The 14,745-nt window shown below is 36.2% G+C and overlaps 1 protein-coding gene across 9 annotated transcripts in view; it reads left to right on the top strand.

Annotated features, from left to right (window-relative positions):
- Positions 1-14,745, top strand: part of RAPGEF6 (Rap guanine nucleotide exchange factor 6) — a 195,020-nt gene that overhangs the window by 99,017 nt on the left and 81,258 nt on the right. For all 9 annotated transcript variants that reach the window (XM_073878621.1, XM_025860756.2, XM_073878623.1 and 6 more), the window contains 5 exons: positions 875-1,006; positions 8,897-9,074; positions 11,280-11,416; positions 13,784-13,942; positions 14,525-14,677. In XM_073878621.1, coding sequence (XP_073734722.1) covers positions 875-1,006; positions 8,897-9,074; positions 11,280-11,416; positions 13,784-13,942; positions 14,525-14,677 — 759 coding nt within the window. The remainder of the gene's footprint in view (positions 1-874; positions 1,007-8,896; positions 9,075-11,279; positions 11,417-13,783; positions 13,943-14,524; positions 14,678-14,745) is intronic.

Below are 14,745 nucleotides of genomic sequence, written 5' to 3'. Positions count from 1 at the left end.
GTTTCTTACTTTAATTCTCAGAGCATTGATTTTGTGAGGCTTTTTGTTATTGTTCTGGTTTGTTTTTGGTACGAAAGATATTATGCAACCTGCATCCCTATGAAAGTGTGACCATACTAAAGATGATGTGATACTGTCGTTTCCTTCTGATGTCTCTTTATCCCTGCACCTAGCATAGACGTCAATTAAATCATCATAATTACTAACAAATTTTTTAGTGGTTTACAAACTACTACAATGTTATGTGAAAAGAGGTCTACAAAATTTTTGAAATGTGGAATGCAATCAACTGTTTTTTTTCCTAAGTCTTGCTACCAGGTGCTGTACTTTAACACAAGATATTGCTCTTCTTTTTTTCCATATCAGTGACCATTTTGTGTTTTGTGTGTGTGTGTGTGTGTGTGTGTGTGTGTGTGTGTAAGTAATGCATTCTGAACACTTGAAGGTAGCAATAGCTGTTAGTTTTATTTGGAGAAAAAGAGGGACCATGTGTTTCCTCTGAAATACCATTACCGATGGTAATGTCTTCTGAAATCTACACAGTGGGATTCCACTCTAGGCTTGACTAACAGTGTCAGAGTACTAATTTGGTTCTTATTTCCTAAGATTTTTCTTAAAAGTGGAAAATTTAGGTTAGAAATGAGGTTGCACAGTAATGTACATAAAACAAATATTTGTTACAGAAGTTATATGTCAAGAACTTATTTCTTTATTTAAAAAAATTTTTAAGTATTTTAATTCCGGTGTAGTTCATATACAGTGTTATGTTTCAGGTGTACAATATAGTGGTTCAGTAATTCTATACCTTCCTCAACGACGCTAATAAAGGTAATGTTTGATGTTTAGAATATCTTAAATTATTTTTCTTCTTCAGCTTCCGGCCGATCTTACCAAGATGCACATCACAGACAACCCTCATCCACAGGTGACTCATGTGTCTTCTAGTCAGTCTGGTTGTAGCATCGCCAGTGACTCTGGGAGCAGCAGTTTATCTGATATCTATCAGGTAATATCTTAGGAGTTTGTGTGCTGTGCCTGTGGCTTTGTTAGTCTGCCAGATTACCCATGCTTGTGCTTTAGGTGGTCATGTATCTTTTAATTTAAGGGTATAAAATTCAGGCAGAATGTCTTTGGGAAAATACACTTTATTTATTGTTTAAATTTGCAAACTTAAGTGATCTTTTGAGAGTGATTAAATATGGTTCAGGAGTGTATGAATATAGTGTTCTTTTTAATGAGTTTAATCCAGGGGAATTCATTATATATAATGCTTGCTGTGTTAAAAAACAGTTCTTGGAAAAAAAAAAAAACAGTTTGTGAAACAACTTAAACTTACAAAAAGGTTGATTTTTATAATAATAGACTAAGTGTTCTATAAGTAGTCTTGAAGAAAATTAAGTTTTTATTTAAATTCTAGATAGTTATAGAGTTGCTTTTTATTGTAAGGGGTCTATTAAATTTTATAAGTAAAAGGAAACCGGTGAAATTAATTTGAATAATGTATTTTATTTAGCATAATATATCCAAATATTATCATTTGAGCACATAATCCCAGTTTAAAATCATGAGTTAACTTTTAAAAATTCTGGCTTCCAAAGACAGTATAAAAATTATTTTAATATAAATTTAAAGCAAACATGTACCTGTAAAAATTAATATCACAGTTAATTTACTAGCTGATTTTTTTAAGATTTTATTTATTAGGGAGAGAAAGGCTTGCTCCAACATGCAGAAAGCCTACCTACCTTCCTAGGCTGCCAGTTGCTAGTGGAGTTCCAGGTGGAATGTTGAGGGGTTCTCTTGGGTTTGTTGTGGCTGGTGGTTCCATGGTGACTGGGCAGACTGAATCGTGGATCAGTGCCATGGAGGAGCTGAGATCCTCTTCGGAGCTTGGTTTTGAGCCGATCCTTGAGGTGGTGGAATTGCCCAATGACCTGAGTCCACAACCGACTTTCCAGAGCTACTTGGACTGCAGCCTTCCTACTGCCAGCTTTGGCGACTCTGCAACAGACCAAGCAGGGCACGAGATGGAATGGCGAGGGTCTGCCAGCCCAGGCTGTGGCCCTGGCTCCAAGGTGCCAGGCAGAGGGGTGTGAGGGTGCATGCACAGTATGGAGATGTGGGAGTCTCCCAAAGCCAGAATTCAGTATAACCTTACTGTACATCTCTGTTCAGACCAGCCACAGTTCCAGTGACCAGTAGTCACATATGGCGAGTGGCTACTATATATTACTCATCTTTTGAAATGGAGTTACTGTTGCTCGAGGAAAACATTTTAGACTGTGGGTCTACTGAGTTTTCAGATATTTTAGGAGAATCAGCATTTCTCTCAAGGAAAGTTTGTAGGCAAAGACAAAATGGAAAAAAACCTCCATTTTTCGATTATGCATAGCTTTTCTCCACAAAGGTCATTGCTGCGGCCATCTACATCTCCCCGTTTAGCATTTTATAGTAGACAGAACAAGGAATTCTTCCTCCTTACCATTTTGTAGGAGACAGAACAAGTAATTTTTTAAAAATACGCTTAAAAAGTGCAGTGACTTTTAAAAGTGCAGAGCCTCTCCGAGTGTTGCATTCCAAGTATTCGACCCCTCCCCAAAGGAATTGTCATGTGGAAGAAAAAGGGTTTTTGCGCACCTAAAAGTCAAAGTAGAGCTGTAGCTCCTCTGGATTCTTTGTTTTTCCTAGAGAAGATTGATCCTGGATTAATGAAGTTCAGGGATATGGCTATAAATTTCTCATAGGCTAAGTGGGAATGTCTAGACCTTGTTCGGAGAAATCATACAGCAGAGATGTGGTGTTGTTAAGCTCTAGGTACCTCATCTTGCTAGTATATCCATTTCTAAACCAGATGTTACCACCTTTTTGGAGCAAGGAACAGCCTGAGATGGTTGTAAGAGAAAGGACAAAAGGTTAGTGCACAGATTGAGATCAGGGTCACTTGGAAAGGCCAGTGCTTTACTCTGCACTAGAAGATGGGCTGTACACGGCAGGGTCCTGTATCTTTGGCAAGATCCTGGAGGAGCTTCTGAAGCCTTGCACTCATGTAAGATCTACAGGATGTCTACCTACTGGTTTGTCCACCTGAGGCTGAGGCTGGAGCACGCCTACTGGTAGTTGGAGGTCTTCTGCTGTAGACTTATGGCCTTGTATGTAACTGCCCTGCTCCAACCTTCTGTATGTTTTCTTTCCTCACTAGCACTTTGTACAGCTCATTCTACCTTTTAAAAGTGTCATTTTAACATTGGCTAAACTGTGGACAAGTAAGCTTGCCAGCTGTCCTGCATGTTACAGGACTGCCTCCATTACAAAGTGAAGAAGGCAACATGTCATATCCCAGAAACCTGAAAGTTATCATTGGCTCTTCTCCCTTGAGCATAACTTCCAGTACCAAGTCATATTCATTCTTTTTCCTACATCATTAGTTGTGTTTGTGTTTATATGTTTGATGTTCACTGAAGTATAATATACATAGAATAAATTCACCCTCATTAGTATAGCCTCCATGAAGACAGAACGTTTCCATCGCCTCAGAAAGTACTCTGTGCCCCCTTGTAGTCAGTATCTTCTGATCCTCAGGCCCTGGCAACCTCTAATCTGTTTTCTGCCTTTACAGTTTTGCATTTTCCAGAAGGTCGCATAAATTGAGGCATGCAGTTTGGGTTTTTTTTTTTTTTAGGGGGGTATTATGGGAGGCATATACTTTAAAACATGGTGCAATTAAACTTAAAAAGTAATCAATAAAATAAAAAGTTTTAATTAATTTAGGAGGACTAAATAATTAAATCCAGAACCAAAACAGGAATTCAGAAATTTAAAGGAGATAATTATAATATTAAAGTCAAATATGCAAAAAGGTAAGATAAATCTTAAGAGTGGCCAAAGAAGGTAAAAATCCTCAAACCTGGGCTTCCGTTAAGTTTAGGTGAATAGCCAATGGATAGAAACAGTTTATGTTAAAAAGGAACAGAGTTAGAAACAGAAGAAACCAGTATCTTAAATAAATACACTTACATACATAATTACATATATTTTATACATGTATACAAGGAATGTAAACGTGAATTAAAGGGGACCAAATCATAATAATGTTTTCAATTAGTGGTAGGTTTGTGGGTAGTTTTTATTACGTTACCTAAGCTTTCCTTATTTTTTTCTCAGTGCACAGTAGTATTTCTATATTTAACATATTTTAAGGAGGATGTAAATAGAGTGTACTGTTAAAAATAAAGTTGAATAAAATTGTGGGAAAAGATTAAAGTTAAAATTACTAGATTAAGGAATAAGAACAGAATAAAAATAAATTGATAAAATATATCCCCCCAAATGCAGAGTATCTAGACTTACAATTAAAACACAGATAAAGGGGTGCCTGCATGGCTCAGTCGGTTAAGCGTCTGCCTTGGGCTCAGGTCATGTTCTCAGGGTCCTGGGATGGAGCCCTGCGTCAGGCTCCCTGCTCAGTGGAGAGCTGGCTTCTCCCTCTCCTTCTGCAACGCCCCCTGCTTGTACTCTCTCTCTCTCAAATAAATAAATGAAAAATCTTAAAAAAAAAAAAAAATAGATAAGGTAAATAACACCAACCAAATTGTGTGTGTCTATCCAGTCAGATCCTCAGACTAAAACAAAGGGAAGAGGAATAGCAATACTGGACCTTGGTCTTTCTCTTGACCTCTGGCCTCCTTTGGAGTACTTACTCAAGCTATGAATACACGCGTTAGTTACAGGTGGACATTGGCCTGTGTGTATATACCTTGGCCAGTGACAGTTGAGGTAGTTTGATCATCCAAATTTTGGCACTGCATAGATTCTAAAAGCGAACACCTAATCCAGTCATGGCTTCTAACAGTATAAGTAAAGCCCTGTGAAATAATGAAATTATTTTTAATTTGGTGGTTTGAGGGGAAGAGAGAAGAGAGTCGAACAGCAGTTCTTAACAAGAAAATTGTTGACACCATTTTATATGGCCAAATGTGTGGCTGTGCTCCTATGCATTTCCTTCTTGAGAGTGTTCATGTTTAAAAATAAAAGTCCTTGGCTCTCAAGGAAACTTCAAAAAAAAAAAGCATTTACCACAGTCTGGGTAAAATGCAAGTAATCTTTTGGTATGAATATGTTTCTGATCAGATTAGCTTAAAATTTAGCTAAATTTATGCATTAAGATGTTAGATTGTTCTTGGATCAAATATTTTATGTATCCTCAAAGAGTACATGAGATAAATAAGGAGTGCTTCTTTCTGACTGCTTTTTCTATTTATTTCAGTGTGTAAACAGACTGAATACCAGCAAGAGCTGGAATATTGTGAAATAAAGCATTTGTCTTTTCATTAACTTGTTTTTTAGAAACCTGAGGCATACATTCATCCCCCATCCATCTTTTTTAGTTTCTGTGTGGGAAGTAAAACATGGTGCTAAAAATCCCAGTGCTTCAGTTACTATCTCTATGGCAGCATGAGTCCTTAATTCATAGCTCTACTGTCAGTCTCTCTAAAACCGGTGCCACATTTCCACTAGGATGTTCATTTGACATCTCAGCTAGCTTTGCCATACCATGCTTTAATATGCCATACTTGTACTTTCATATTTCTGTCAAAAGTATCTGTGTGCTAGTCAAAAATTTCATTTATCTTTGACTACTCCCATTTTAACGTGGGGCTGGATTTCACGACCCTGAGATGATGGCCTGAGTCGAAATCAAGAGTCAGTCGCTTAAGGACTGAGCCACCCAGGTGCTCCTACTCCCATTTTTTAAACTCCCACGTGAGATAAATTATGAGAATCGTGTGACTTGACTCATATATTTTAAGTTTCAGAGCTTCACCGTTATCTAACTTATACTCTTCATTTATTTGTAGTCACATTCTAAGCCTTCCACTTCTAACCACAATCTGCAAATCTGGCTTTCTGTTCCACTTACCCCACTTGAACATTCTGGATTCTGGTCCATGACAAAATACATGTTTTATTCCCTGAACATGTTTGCTTCGTCCTAGCCCTGTGTTTTAGTTATGCTCTTCTATCTGCAGTTTCACCTTGATGACATTTTCATATCGTCTCTCATGTCTTGGAAACCGACAGCAGTTTTTCTGTGGATCATGAGTGGAAAATTTGTGCAGGCAGGATGTTTCTTGTGTATTCCATGCTGAGATAGCACAGTGTTGGCACTTCGGAAGTAACCTAGAATTTTTTTTCAGTTGAGTTACATTTAAGTAGAAACCAATATTGTTCCTAGTAATTAAAGCTTGATTATATCCAGGGCAAAGGAGGCTTTACTTGAACTGCCTGACCTGTTGTAGAGAATATGGAATGGGCTATTCTGGATAGCATTACTGTGAAGGATTAATTTTACAGCATTCTTGCTCTGGCAGAAGAGATAAAGAGGAAACATAAAGCCTAAGTGGTACATGTAAAAGGCTGAATGAAGTACTCAAAATGGGAATGCAAAAAAGAGAAGCACTGAAAGTTTAAGGTTAATATTAGGCTTAATATTGGCTCTAAACTTGAAAATGTGATTTTTGTAAGTTTGTATGACTTTTCATTCCAACCTGTAGTTCCCCTCATTCTTTATCTAGATGCAAACAGGAAAAGGATATCCTCTGGTGGTTCATTTGGGGAAGGCAAAGTGATCAGAAAAATCATCTCAGACTGTCTGCCTCACCAAATTATATTTACACATAAACACAGACATACATTATACTGCAGGAAAGGAAAAACACAAGTTTAATGAACTTGCCATATTAGCTGTTTCACCAAAAATACCTCCCCCCGCCCCGACCCCGAACTTAATGTATTATAATCTTCTTGAGGGTTTCCTGTAATCCACGTGCTAGGATAAAGTAGTTGAAAGACCAGGGCTGATCTTCTCTGTACCCTGTCTTTACAAATGTGACATATCTATTGATCTACATTTTTTTGGTAATAACCATTGATGTTATCTTATTAGTCTCTCAGACTCTTCTTAAATTTCTTTATGGCCTTATTTCCTTGCTTCAGTTTGGGGTAGTTTTTATTGCCCTTCTTCAGGTTTACTCTTACAGTTTACATTTCTGTACTTAGATTTCCCATTTTCACTCTGCTTATGTTTCTGTCATTCCTGTCTGTCATTCCTGGGTCTCTTTATACTGATTGATTTTTCTCCTGGTTATGTATCACATTTCCCTCCTTCATCTATCTAGTAAGTTTTTATTGTATGCTGGACATTGTGAATACTACATTTTTAAAAAAATTCTCATCTAGTTATTAGAGAATTAAACTCTGCCAATAAACTGCATCCTCAGAAATACCATGCGATGACTTCTAGTCCTGATGGTCATCATATCTTCCTTCACTTTAAAAGACCTGATTTGGCTTTGCTCAGTCAAGAAATTAGACCTTGGATTCTACATAGCTCATTTTATTTACTTATTTTTAAATTACAAAATCCTTTTTAATTTCCTAGCATGTTTTTGACTGCTCTTTCTTTACTATTTTAATTCTTATTTTGCCACCTTATCTTTCTTAAATACTTTTAACATTTTAATAGTTTAATGTGATATTATTCATCCTTTTTATTGTACTTTGACAAAAGTACAGTTAAAGAAGACATTTGTAAGGATAGATTACATTCTTTCCTTTGCAGGTGTCCTTAAAAGATCTCTAAAACAGTTCCTTTCGTACCCTTCTCACAGTTCCTACCCATGATTTCCCTTTTCCCTAAAGAATTTCCCTCGTCTTCACTTCTCACACAGATGACAGTAAGCCTTGCCTGTTCACATAACTGAGTTGAATCTTGCTTATTTTTGCTGTGAACCATCTTTTTACCAGATATAATCTAAAAGGTTTGGAGACTATGTCGAAATAGTCTGGGTCATGGGATGAAAACCTGAAATCGTGATGAAGACAGTGGTTTAAGAACCCAAATTTATAAAGTAGATTATCCTTAAATTTTGATAAAGTGGAAGAAGGCTACTTTGGGGTGAGCTTTTATATTCTGAAAAATTAAGTGTTTTTAACACTAGTTTCTTGGATTAAAATCCGTGTGTGTAAATAAATGAGGTTTTTGAAAGTCATTTAGCATGTATACATTTAAATTAAAACTTTTTTAAAAAGTAATAATAACCTGCTAGCAAGTTTGTGGTTCCAAGGATATATATTCAGAAGTGATTCCACTTAAACTCTAAAGTTCTGTAGCAAGAAAGTAGAGGCAGTTTTGGCCTTAAGGAACCTGGTTGTTTGCAGGTTTGTGCCCCTGTCTTGTCTGTCTAGTCCTCTGGCACCTTGTAGCTTGCTTCAGTATGTCCCAATTATTTATTATTTCATTATTTTCTGTGATGATTTTTAAATTGACTATGATTGATATTTAAATTTACAGTTGCCAAGAAATCTGCTAGTTTCTTTATAAATATCTGAGACCAATATATTTCCAAAGTTGAGGTTGAAGTGTAAGCTTATTTTAAACATTGGTTGCGATAATCTCAGCTCTTCTTCCTAATACAATCATGGTTGCCTACCTTACTGGACTCTAAATCTTTTGGTGAAAGACCATCTTATTTGCAACACCCAGCAGAGACTAATAGATACTCATAAAACGATTGTTGGTAAACTGTCTCTTTCCTGCACTTTATGTTTTAGGAACTGTTATACTTCTAAGGAATACACGTTATTTGGAAAACAGGTATTAATCCAGATGTTTACATCTCTTGACCATTTTATAAACTTGCTCAGATTTATCATCTGGATATCACCATGAGCCTGTCTTTTTGGGCAGAGAGAAGCCTTTTATAAATAAGTATTTTCTGCTTTTGATATAACACAGTATTGCCTGATTCTTTATAGTGTTAGGGAGAAGTAGTTTTGATTAATTCAGGCTGTGACATACAATTTTTATAACATAATCAATCAAGATTTCTTTCTGTAGGCTACGGAAAGTGAGGTAGGAGATGTAGATTTAACACGTCTTCCAGAAGGACCCGTTGATTCTGAAGATGAAGAAGAGGAGGATGAAGAGATTGATCGAACAGATCCACTACAGGGGCGAGATCTTGTTCGAGAATGTCTCGAGAAAGAACCTGCAGACAAAACTGATGACGACATTGGTAAGAAATACATCTGTTCACAATAAGAATTTTATAGTTTAATTTATATATAGTTAACTTCTTGCTGCATAACAAAATACCTGAAGCTTAGTAGCATAAAATAACATGTTTATTTTCTCATAGCTTTTGTGGGTCAGGAATTCCTGAGCAGCCTAGCTGAGTGGTTCTGGCTCAGTTTCTCATGAAGTTGTAGTCAGGATGTCAGCAGGGGTTACAGTTAACTGAGGCTTCACTGGGCTGAGCTAGAGGATATACTTCCAGTGTGGCTACTCACATGGCTTTTAGTACAAGACCTCAGTTCCTGCCGTGTGGGCCTCTCCATAGGCTCTTAAATATCCTCACAGTGTAGCAATTGGTTTCCCCCAAGTCAGGTAATCCAAGGGAGAGTAAGGCAGATGCCACATTATCTTTTATGATTTCGCCTCAGGAGTGTCACACAGAGTAACGGGGGAGGGCACTGCATAAGATCATGAATAATAAGAGCTTTGGAGCCATCTTGGAGGCCGGCTGCCCCAATTTGAGAGTTCGTTTGGAAGATACAGCAGGGGAGTATAGCTAGTGGAATGCCATTGGCCAAATAACAGTCATCCTTTATCGGGGAAGTTCATCCTCTTGAACTGAGCGCACAGCTTGTAGAGGGCTGCACACGGAACAGTCAGGGAGGAGGGGGACACCTGCCTAGCCAGGCAGGTCATCTGAATCACCGCTGGCGATTACTGGGGTGATACATGTCACAAGCAGATAGCCCTCATATCCTGGCTGCTCCCAATTATAAAACAAAAGCTTGACTGCATTAAAGTAATTTCCCTCTTCATGACCATAAGGTATTTAAGATACAGTACAACAGTGTCTGATGTCTAGCTTTTTAAAAATTTTTCACGTTAGGGGCGCCTGGGTGGCTCAGTCGGTTAAGCGGCTGCCTTCGGCTCAGGTCATGATCCTGGGGTCCTGGGATCAAGCCCCGCGTCAGGCTCCCTGCTCAGCAGAGAGCCTGCTTCTCCCTCTCTGCCTGCCTCTCTGCTTACTTGTGCTCTCTATCTCTCTGTCAAATAAAATAAAATCTTTAAAAAAAAAAATTTTTTTTTCACGTTATCAGAAGTCATCTTTTTACTTGTCTAGCGTGAAAAAAAAATGTATATAATTTTTGGATAAAAGTTTATGAGTTTTCCTTTAATTTCTTACGAACTAATTACTTTGGGAGGTTGAATAATACTAAAGATGCTAATGTTTTCTTTAAGAACAAAGATTACTTAGTGTCATTATATACTGATAGGATTCAATTAAGATTTTATCCTAGGTTTCCCTTTTATAATAGCCATATTGCTGTCATTCAAATCAGAAGACGCTACTACTAAAAATCATAATCTGTGTGAGTAAAGATCAGTACATTTGAACATTCCTTGCCATTCTAACGACATAATATCGTTAATTAACTTGCAGTTTAGACCCATGTTATGAATAGTACCTGGACAGAAATTGAAAGTACATTTTTAATGATAAAGAATTGTATACGGTGCTCTTTTCACAGTTTTTTAAGAATTGAAATACAATTATCTCCCAATTATCTGGATAAATAGCACCTTATAGTTAATTCTTTTTCATCCCTTAGCTGACTGCTTGTATATGTGTTTCTCCCTTATATTTATCTTATTACTCATGTATCTGTACCAGTAATGTTGCCCTAAGGCAGGCACTCATAAACATTTGTTGGTTATAAAGAGAGTTACCTTGCAGTTGCTTCAGCGGTTTGGAACTAGAATTCAAATTTGTTATCCTTCATTGCTTAATTGTTGACATTTATTAATAACTGGGTTTTTTTTTAACTCTATCCTGATAAGAACTAGAAAAAAGACTTTTTTGCTAATCTGTTAGATGGAAGGATATCACTAACTTAACTACCATGGAGTGACATCTCAGGCTAGGAGATGGGTTTCTGGTTCTCTCTGGAGGTTGTGAATTCTGGGTATCTTCCAATATGCCTATTTTTTTGTGTGATTCTGAAATATCTGTTAAATCATTGATTTTTTTTTTTTTAACCAACAGTCATCTCATACCTTGGTTGCTCAATGTTAACAGATAAATTCATAAGTTGATTAGAAAATTGGGTATTCAATTCTAGATTTTATTGGATCTTTAAAGTATAGTCTTTGATGGTGTCTATACCAAAATTTCTTTCTTTCTTTTTTTTTTTTTTTTTTTTACTAGAACAATTACTGGAGTTTATGCACCAGCTCCCTGCTTTTGCAAACATGACCATGTCTGTAAGGAGAGAACTCTGCTCAGTGATGATTTTTGAAGTGGTAGAGCAGGCTGGAGCTATTATTCTTGAAGATGGGCAAGAGGTAGGCTAGCAAATAAATGTTGCATATTATTTAGTGTGGGAGCTAATTTTTAGAATGATTTAATTTCCATAAACTTATGTAAATCTTGACTTTTGAAATTTATACGATTTTTTACATGAATGCTGAGTTTGGGTTTGTTATAATTTCTAAAAATAACAAGTTTTTATTTTTGTTTTGGCTTTACTTTGTCTTAATTTTTATTTCCCAGCAGTGAACCTAGCATAGAATAAATGTTCAATAAATAACATTCATTGAACCAAATTTGTTTTTACTTCTCAAGTTGTAATACTTTAAAAAAATTCTTAATCTATTTGTATATTTGTCATTATTTAAAATATTTATTTACTCTCCTTATCCATTTTCTATGTTATACATTAAAAAAAAAGAGTAAAAAGTATTGATATCTATGCCTCCTGGTGAATTGCTGTCATTTGAGGCATTTATGTGGTGGCAGTTCTATGTTTAGAAATGTTTGGCTGGTAACCTTGGGTAGGTGAAGGGAGGATGCAGAGGAATTACTGCTGTTAGGAATTACTTCAGTTTTTCTTATCAAACTGATAAAAATGCTGACATATCAGTCAATGAAAATTGTCATATACTGCTAGCTGGAATATAAACAGCATTTCTGGAAAGTCATTTAGAAATTTTTAACATGGGCCTTGAAGAATTAACAGTCTCTTTCCTATTTCACTCATTATGAGTCTTTGTTCAGTACATAATATAAAACTCAGAGTTATGCCAAAAGATGTTCATTGCAGCATATTTATATTTATTGGAAATGACTAAAATGTAATTCAGTAATCAGTGGCTAAGTAATTATTATATGCCTGCCAATGTAATATGTAGGTATTCAAGTATTTTAAAATTTGATGGAATCTCTCTGAAGGCAGGGGCCTTATCTCTAGCTTTATTTACATGTTTTTTCCCATATCCTAAACATCTGGCAGGATAGACTCAAGAAAAGAAGTTTCTCCCTCTCTCCCTGTGTCTCTGTCAAATAAGTAAAATCTTTAAAAAAAAAAAAAAAAGGGGGGGGTGCGCCTGGTTGGCTCAGTCGTTAAGCATCTGCCTTCAGCTCACGTCCTGATCCCGGGGTCCTGGGATCGAGCCCTGCATCGGCCCCTGCTCAGTGGGAAGCCTGCTTCTCCCTCTCCCACTCCCCCTGCTTGTGTTCCTGCTCTCACTGTGTCTCGCTCTGTCAAATACATCAGTAAAATCTTCAAAAAAAAAAAAAAGTTTCATGAACAAATGAATTTAGTATTAAATTTTCTTAAAAGGCAAGACAGTCTAATCTATTTCAACAGTATAAAGTAATATAAACATAGAGAAACTGAACTTCTAACAACATCTATGTAAAAAGTGGAATTTTGAAGAACTTTTCCACAAATTTTTGTATTCTCTTAATTTTCCACAGTTCTGTCAGCAAAAATTTGTTGTGTGCCTACTTTGTGCTGGGTACTGTTCTAGACACAGTGTAGTGGTGGAAAAACTAGACACAGTCCTTGTTCTCAAGTAAATTATGTTATCCACAAATTGCACAGTGAGTGAATTTCATATTTGAAATAACCCAAAAACATGCTTTTGAAAAAAATTTTTTGCTACTGATTCTCCTTGAGAACTGATAATCCAGATTTCCCTTGAATCACCTTTAAACTGTTGAAAGTGTAGGCTGATAAGAGGTATACTAAAGGAGAATAAGTGGTCTTTCACTGATACATATCGAGTTAACTTCTAGGAGCATCATATGTTGCTATATAAATGAAGGCAGTATTTTCTTAACATTAAGAGAAATTTTCAGTATTTTGTCAACTCTGCCTTAAAATTCAGGGTTTTAGTTATCTTTCTGAATTAATTGCTGGCTATCTTTTTTTTTTTCTTTTGAGCGCTGGCCATGCCCTAGGCACTGTTCTAAGCACTCAGTGTGTATGTAGTTTAGTATGTATAAACTCATTTCATTAAGACAAAGGTCCTATGATAGGTACTCTTGTTAAGCCCACTTAGAAATCAGGAAACGGGGGCATGGAGAGGTTAAATAACTTGCCCAGAGTCAGTCACCCAGTTAGTGGCAGGATCTGAATACAGATTTCAGGAGCTTATGGTTTTAACCATTACCATCATTTTTCTCCGAGTATTTGGTAAATTATGAAGGTCCCCCTGATGTCATTTGGTGACTAAAAGAGGAAAGAGTAAAATAAGCTTTATTAGTTTGCATAGACAGGCATAGGATGATTTCTGACAGTATAAAGTAATATAACCAGATCTTTTTCTTTTTAAAAATATACAAGTTATATGTGTTGATTATTTTTCAAGTTAACGTATTAACTACCTTTTTAAAAAGATTCTTAAAACCTGTCTTTTTCTCTGTAGCTTGACTCATGGTATGTTATTTTAAACGGCACTGTAGAAATCACTCATCCAGATGGAAAAGTTGAAAATCTCTTTATGGGAAATAGTTTTGGAATTACTCCCACTCTGGATAAGCAATACATGCATGGAGTTGTTAGGACTAAAGTAGATGATTGTCAGGTAAGTTTATCTCTTTGCTCTTGTATTCTCATTTGTTGATTTAAAATGGCCGAGACTGTTTTTTCTTCCTCAAAATAAAATAACTTGATTTGAGAATTGGGAGTTTTCAGAAGCTCACAGTTAATAAAAGGAAACTAGATTTTGTGTCTGACTCAAACATTTGTGGAATTGAACAAAGTATAAATTTTTAGAAGAGATTATACGAAATGTTGGTTTGTTAAATCTCTATTGGGTAATAGCCAGTTTAGTCCTTTTTTTTTTTTTTTAAATAAAGGAAAGAAATAGGAACTTCTAAGTTGTTTCTAACTTAATCCTGCTTCATGTTTTCTTTGCCTAGTGTCAGTTTTGAGAGAAGTAGATGTTCACTTCTCCTTTTAGAGCAGAATTCAAAAGGATTTAACCTCTTTGGTCTCTTTGTACGTGAATTATTTATTTCACCTTGATTTTTGTGAAGAGTTAAAGGGATTGAATAAAAAAGAACTGATGCCACTCGATTTCTTACCTTTGTGCTCTGCCTTGGTGCATAGTGATATATTTATGTACTACAGGTTCATTAACTGTCCCCATGTTATTCTCGGACAGTTTGTCTGCATAGCCCAGCAGGATTATTGGAGAATTTTAAATCATGTGGAGAAAAATACCCATAAAGTTGAGGAAGAGGGAGAAATTGTTATGGTGCATGAGCACCGTGAACTAGATCGGAGTGGAACCAGGAAAGGACACATTGTAATCAAGGTGGGTGTTTTTATTTATTATTCTAGTCACTGATAGAATAAAGCTTTCTTGTTCATAAGGCTTTGAAC

This window comes from Callorhinus ursinus, unplaced genomic scaffold (genome assembly GCF_003265705.2).
Source record: "Callorhinus ursinus isolate GAN/ISIS: 27379988/994484 unplaced genomic scaffold, GSC_fseal_2.0 scaffold30, whole genome shotgun sequence".
Taxonomy (NCBI): domain Eukaryota; kingdom Metazoa; phylum Chordata; class Mammalia; order Carnivora; family Otariidae; genus Callorhinus; species Callorhinus ursinus.
Note: the sequence above shows the minus strand (reverse complement) of the source record. Positions and strands in the feature narration are given on the sequence as shown.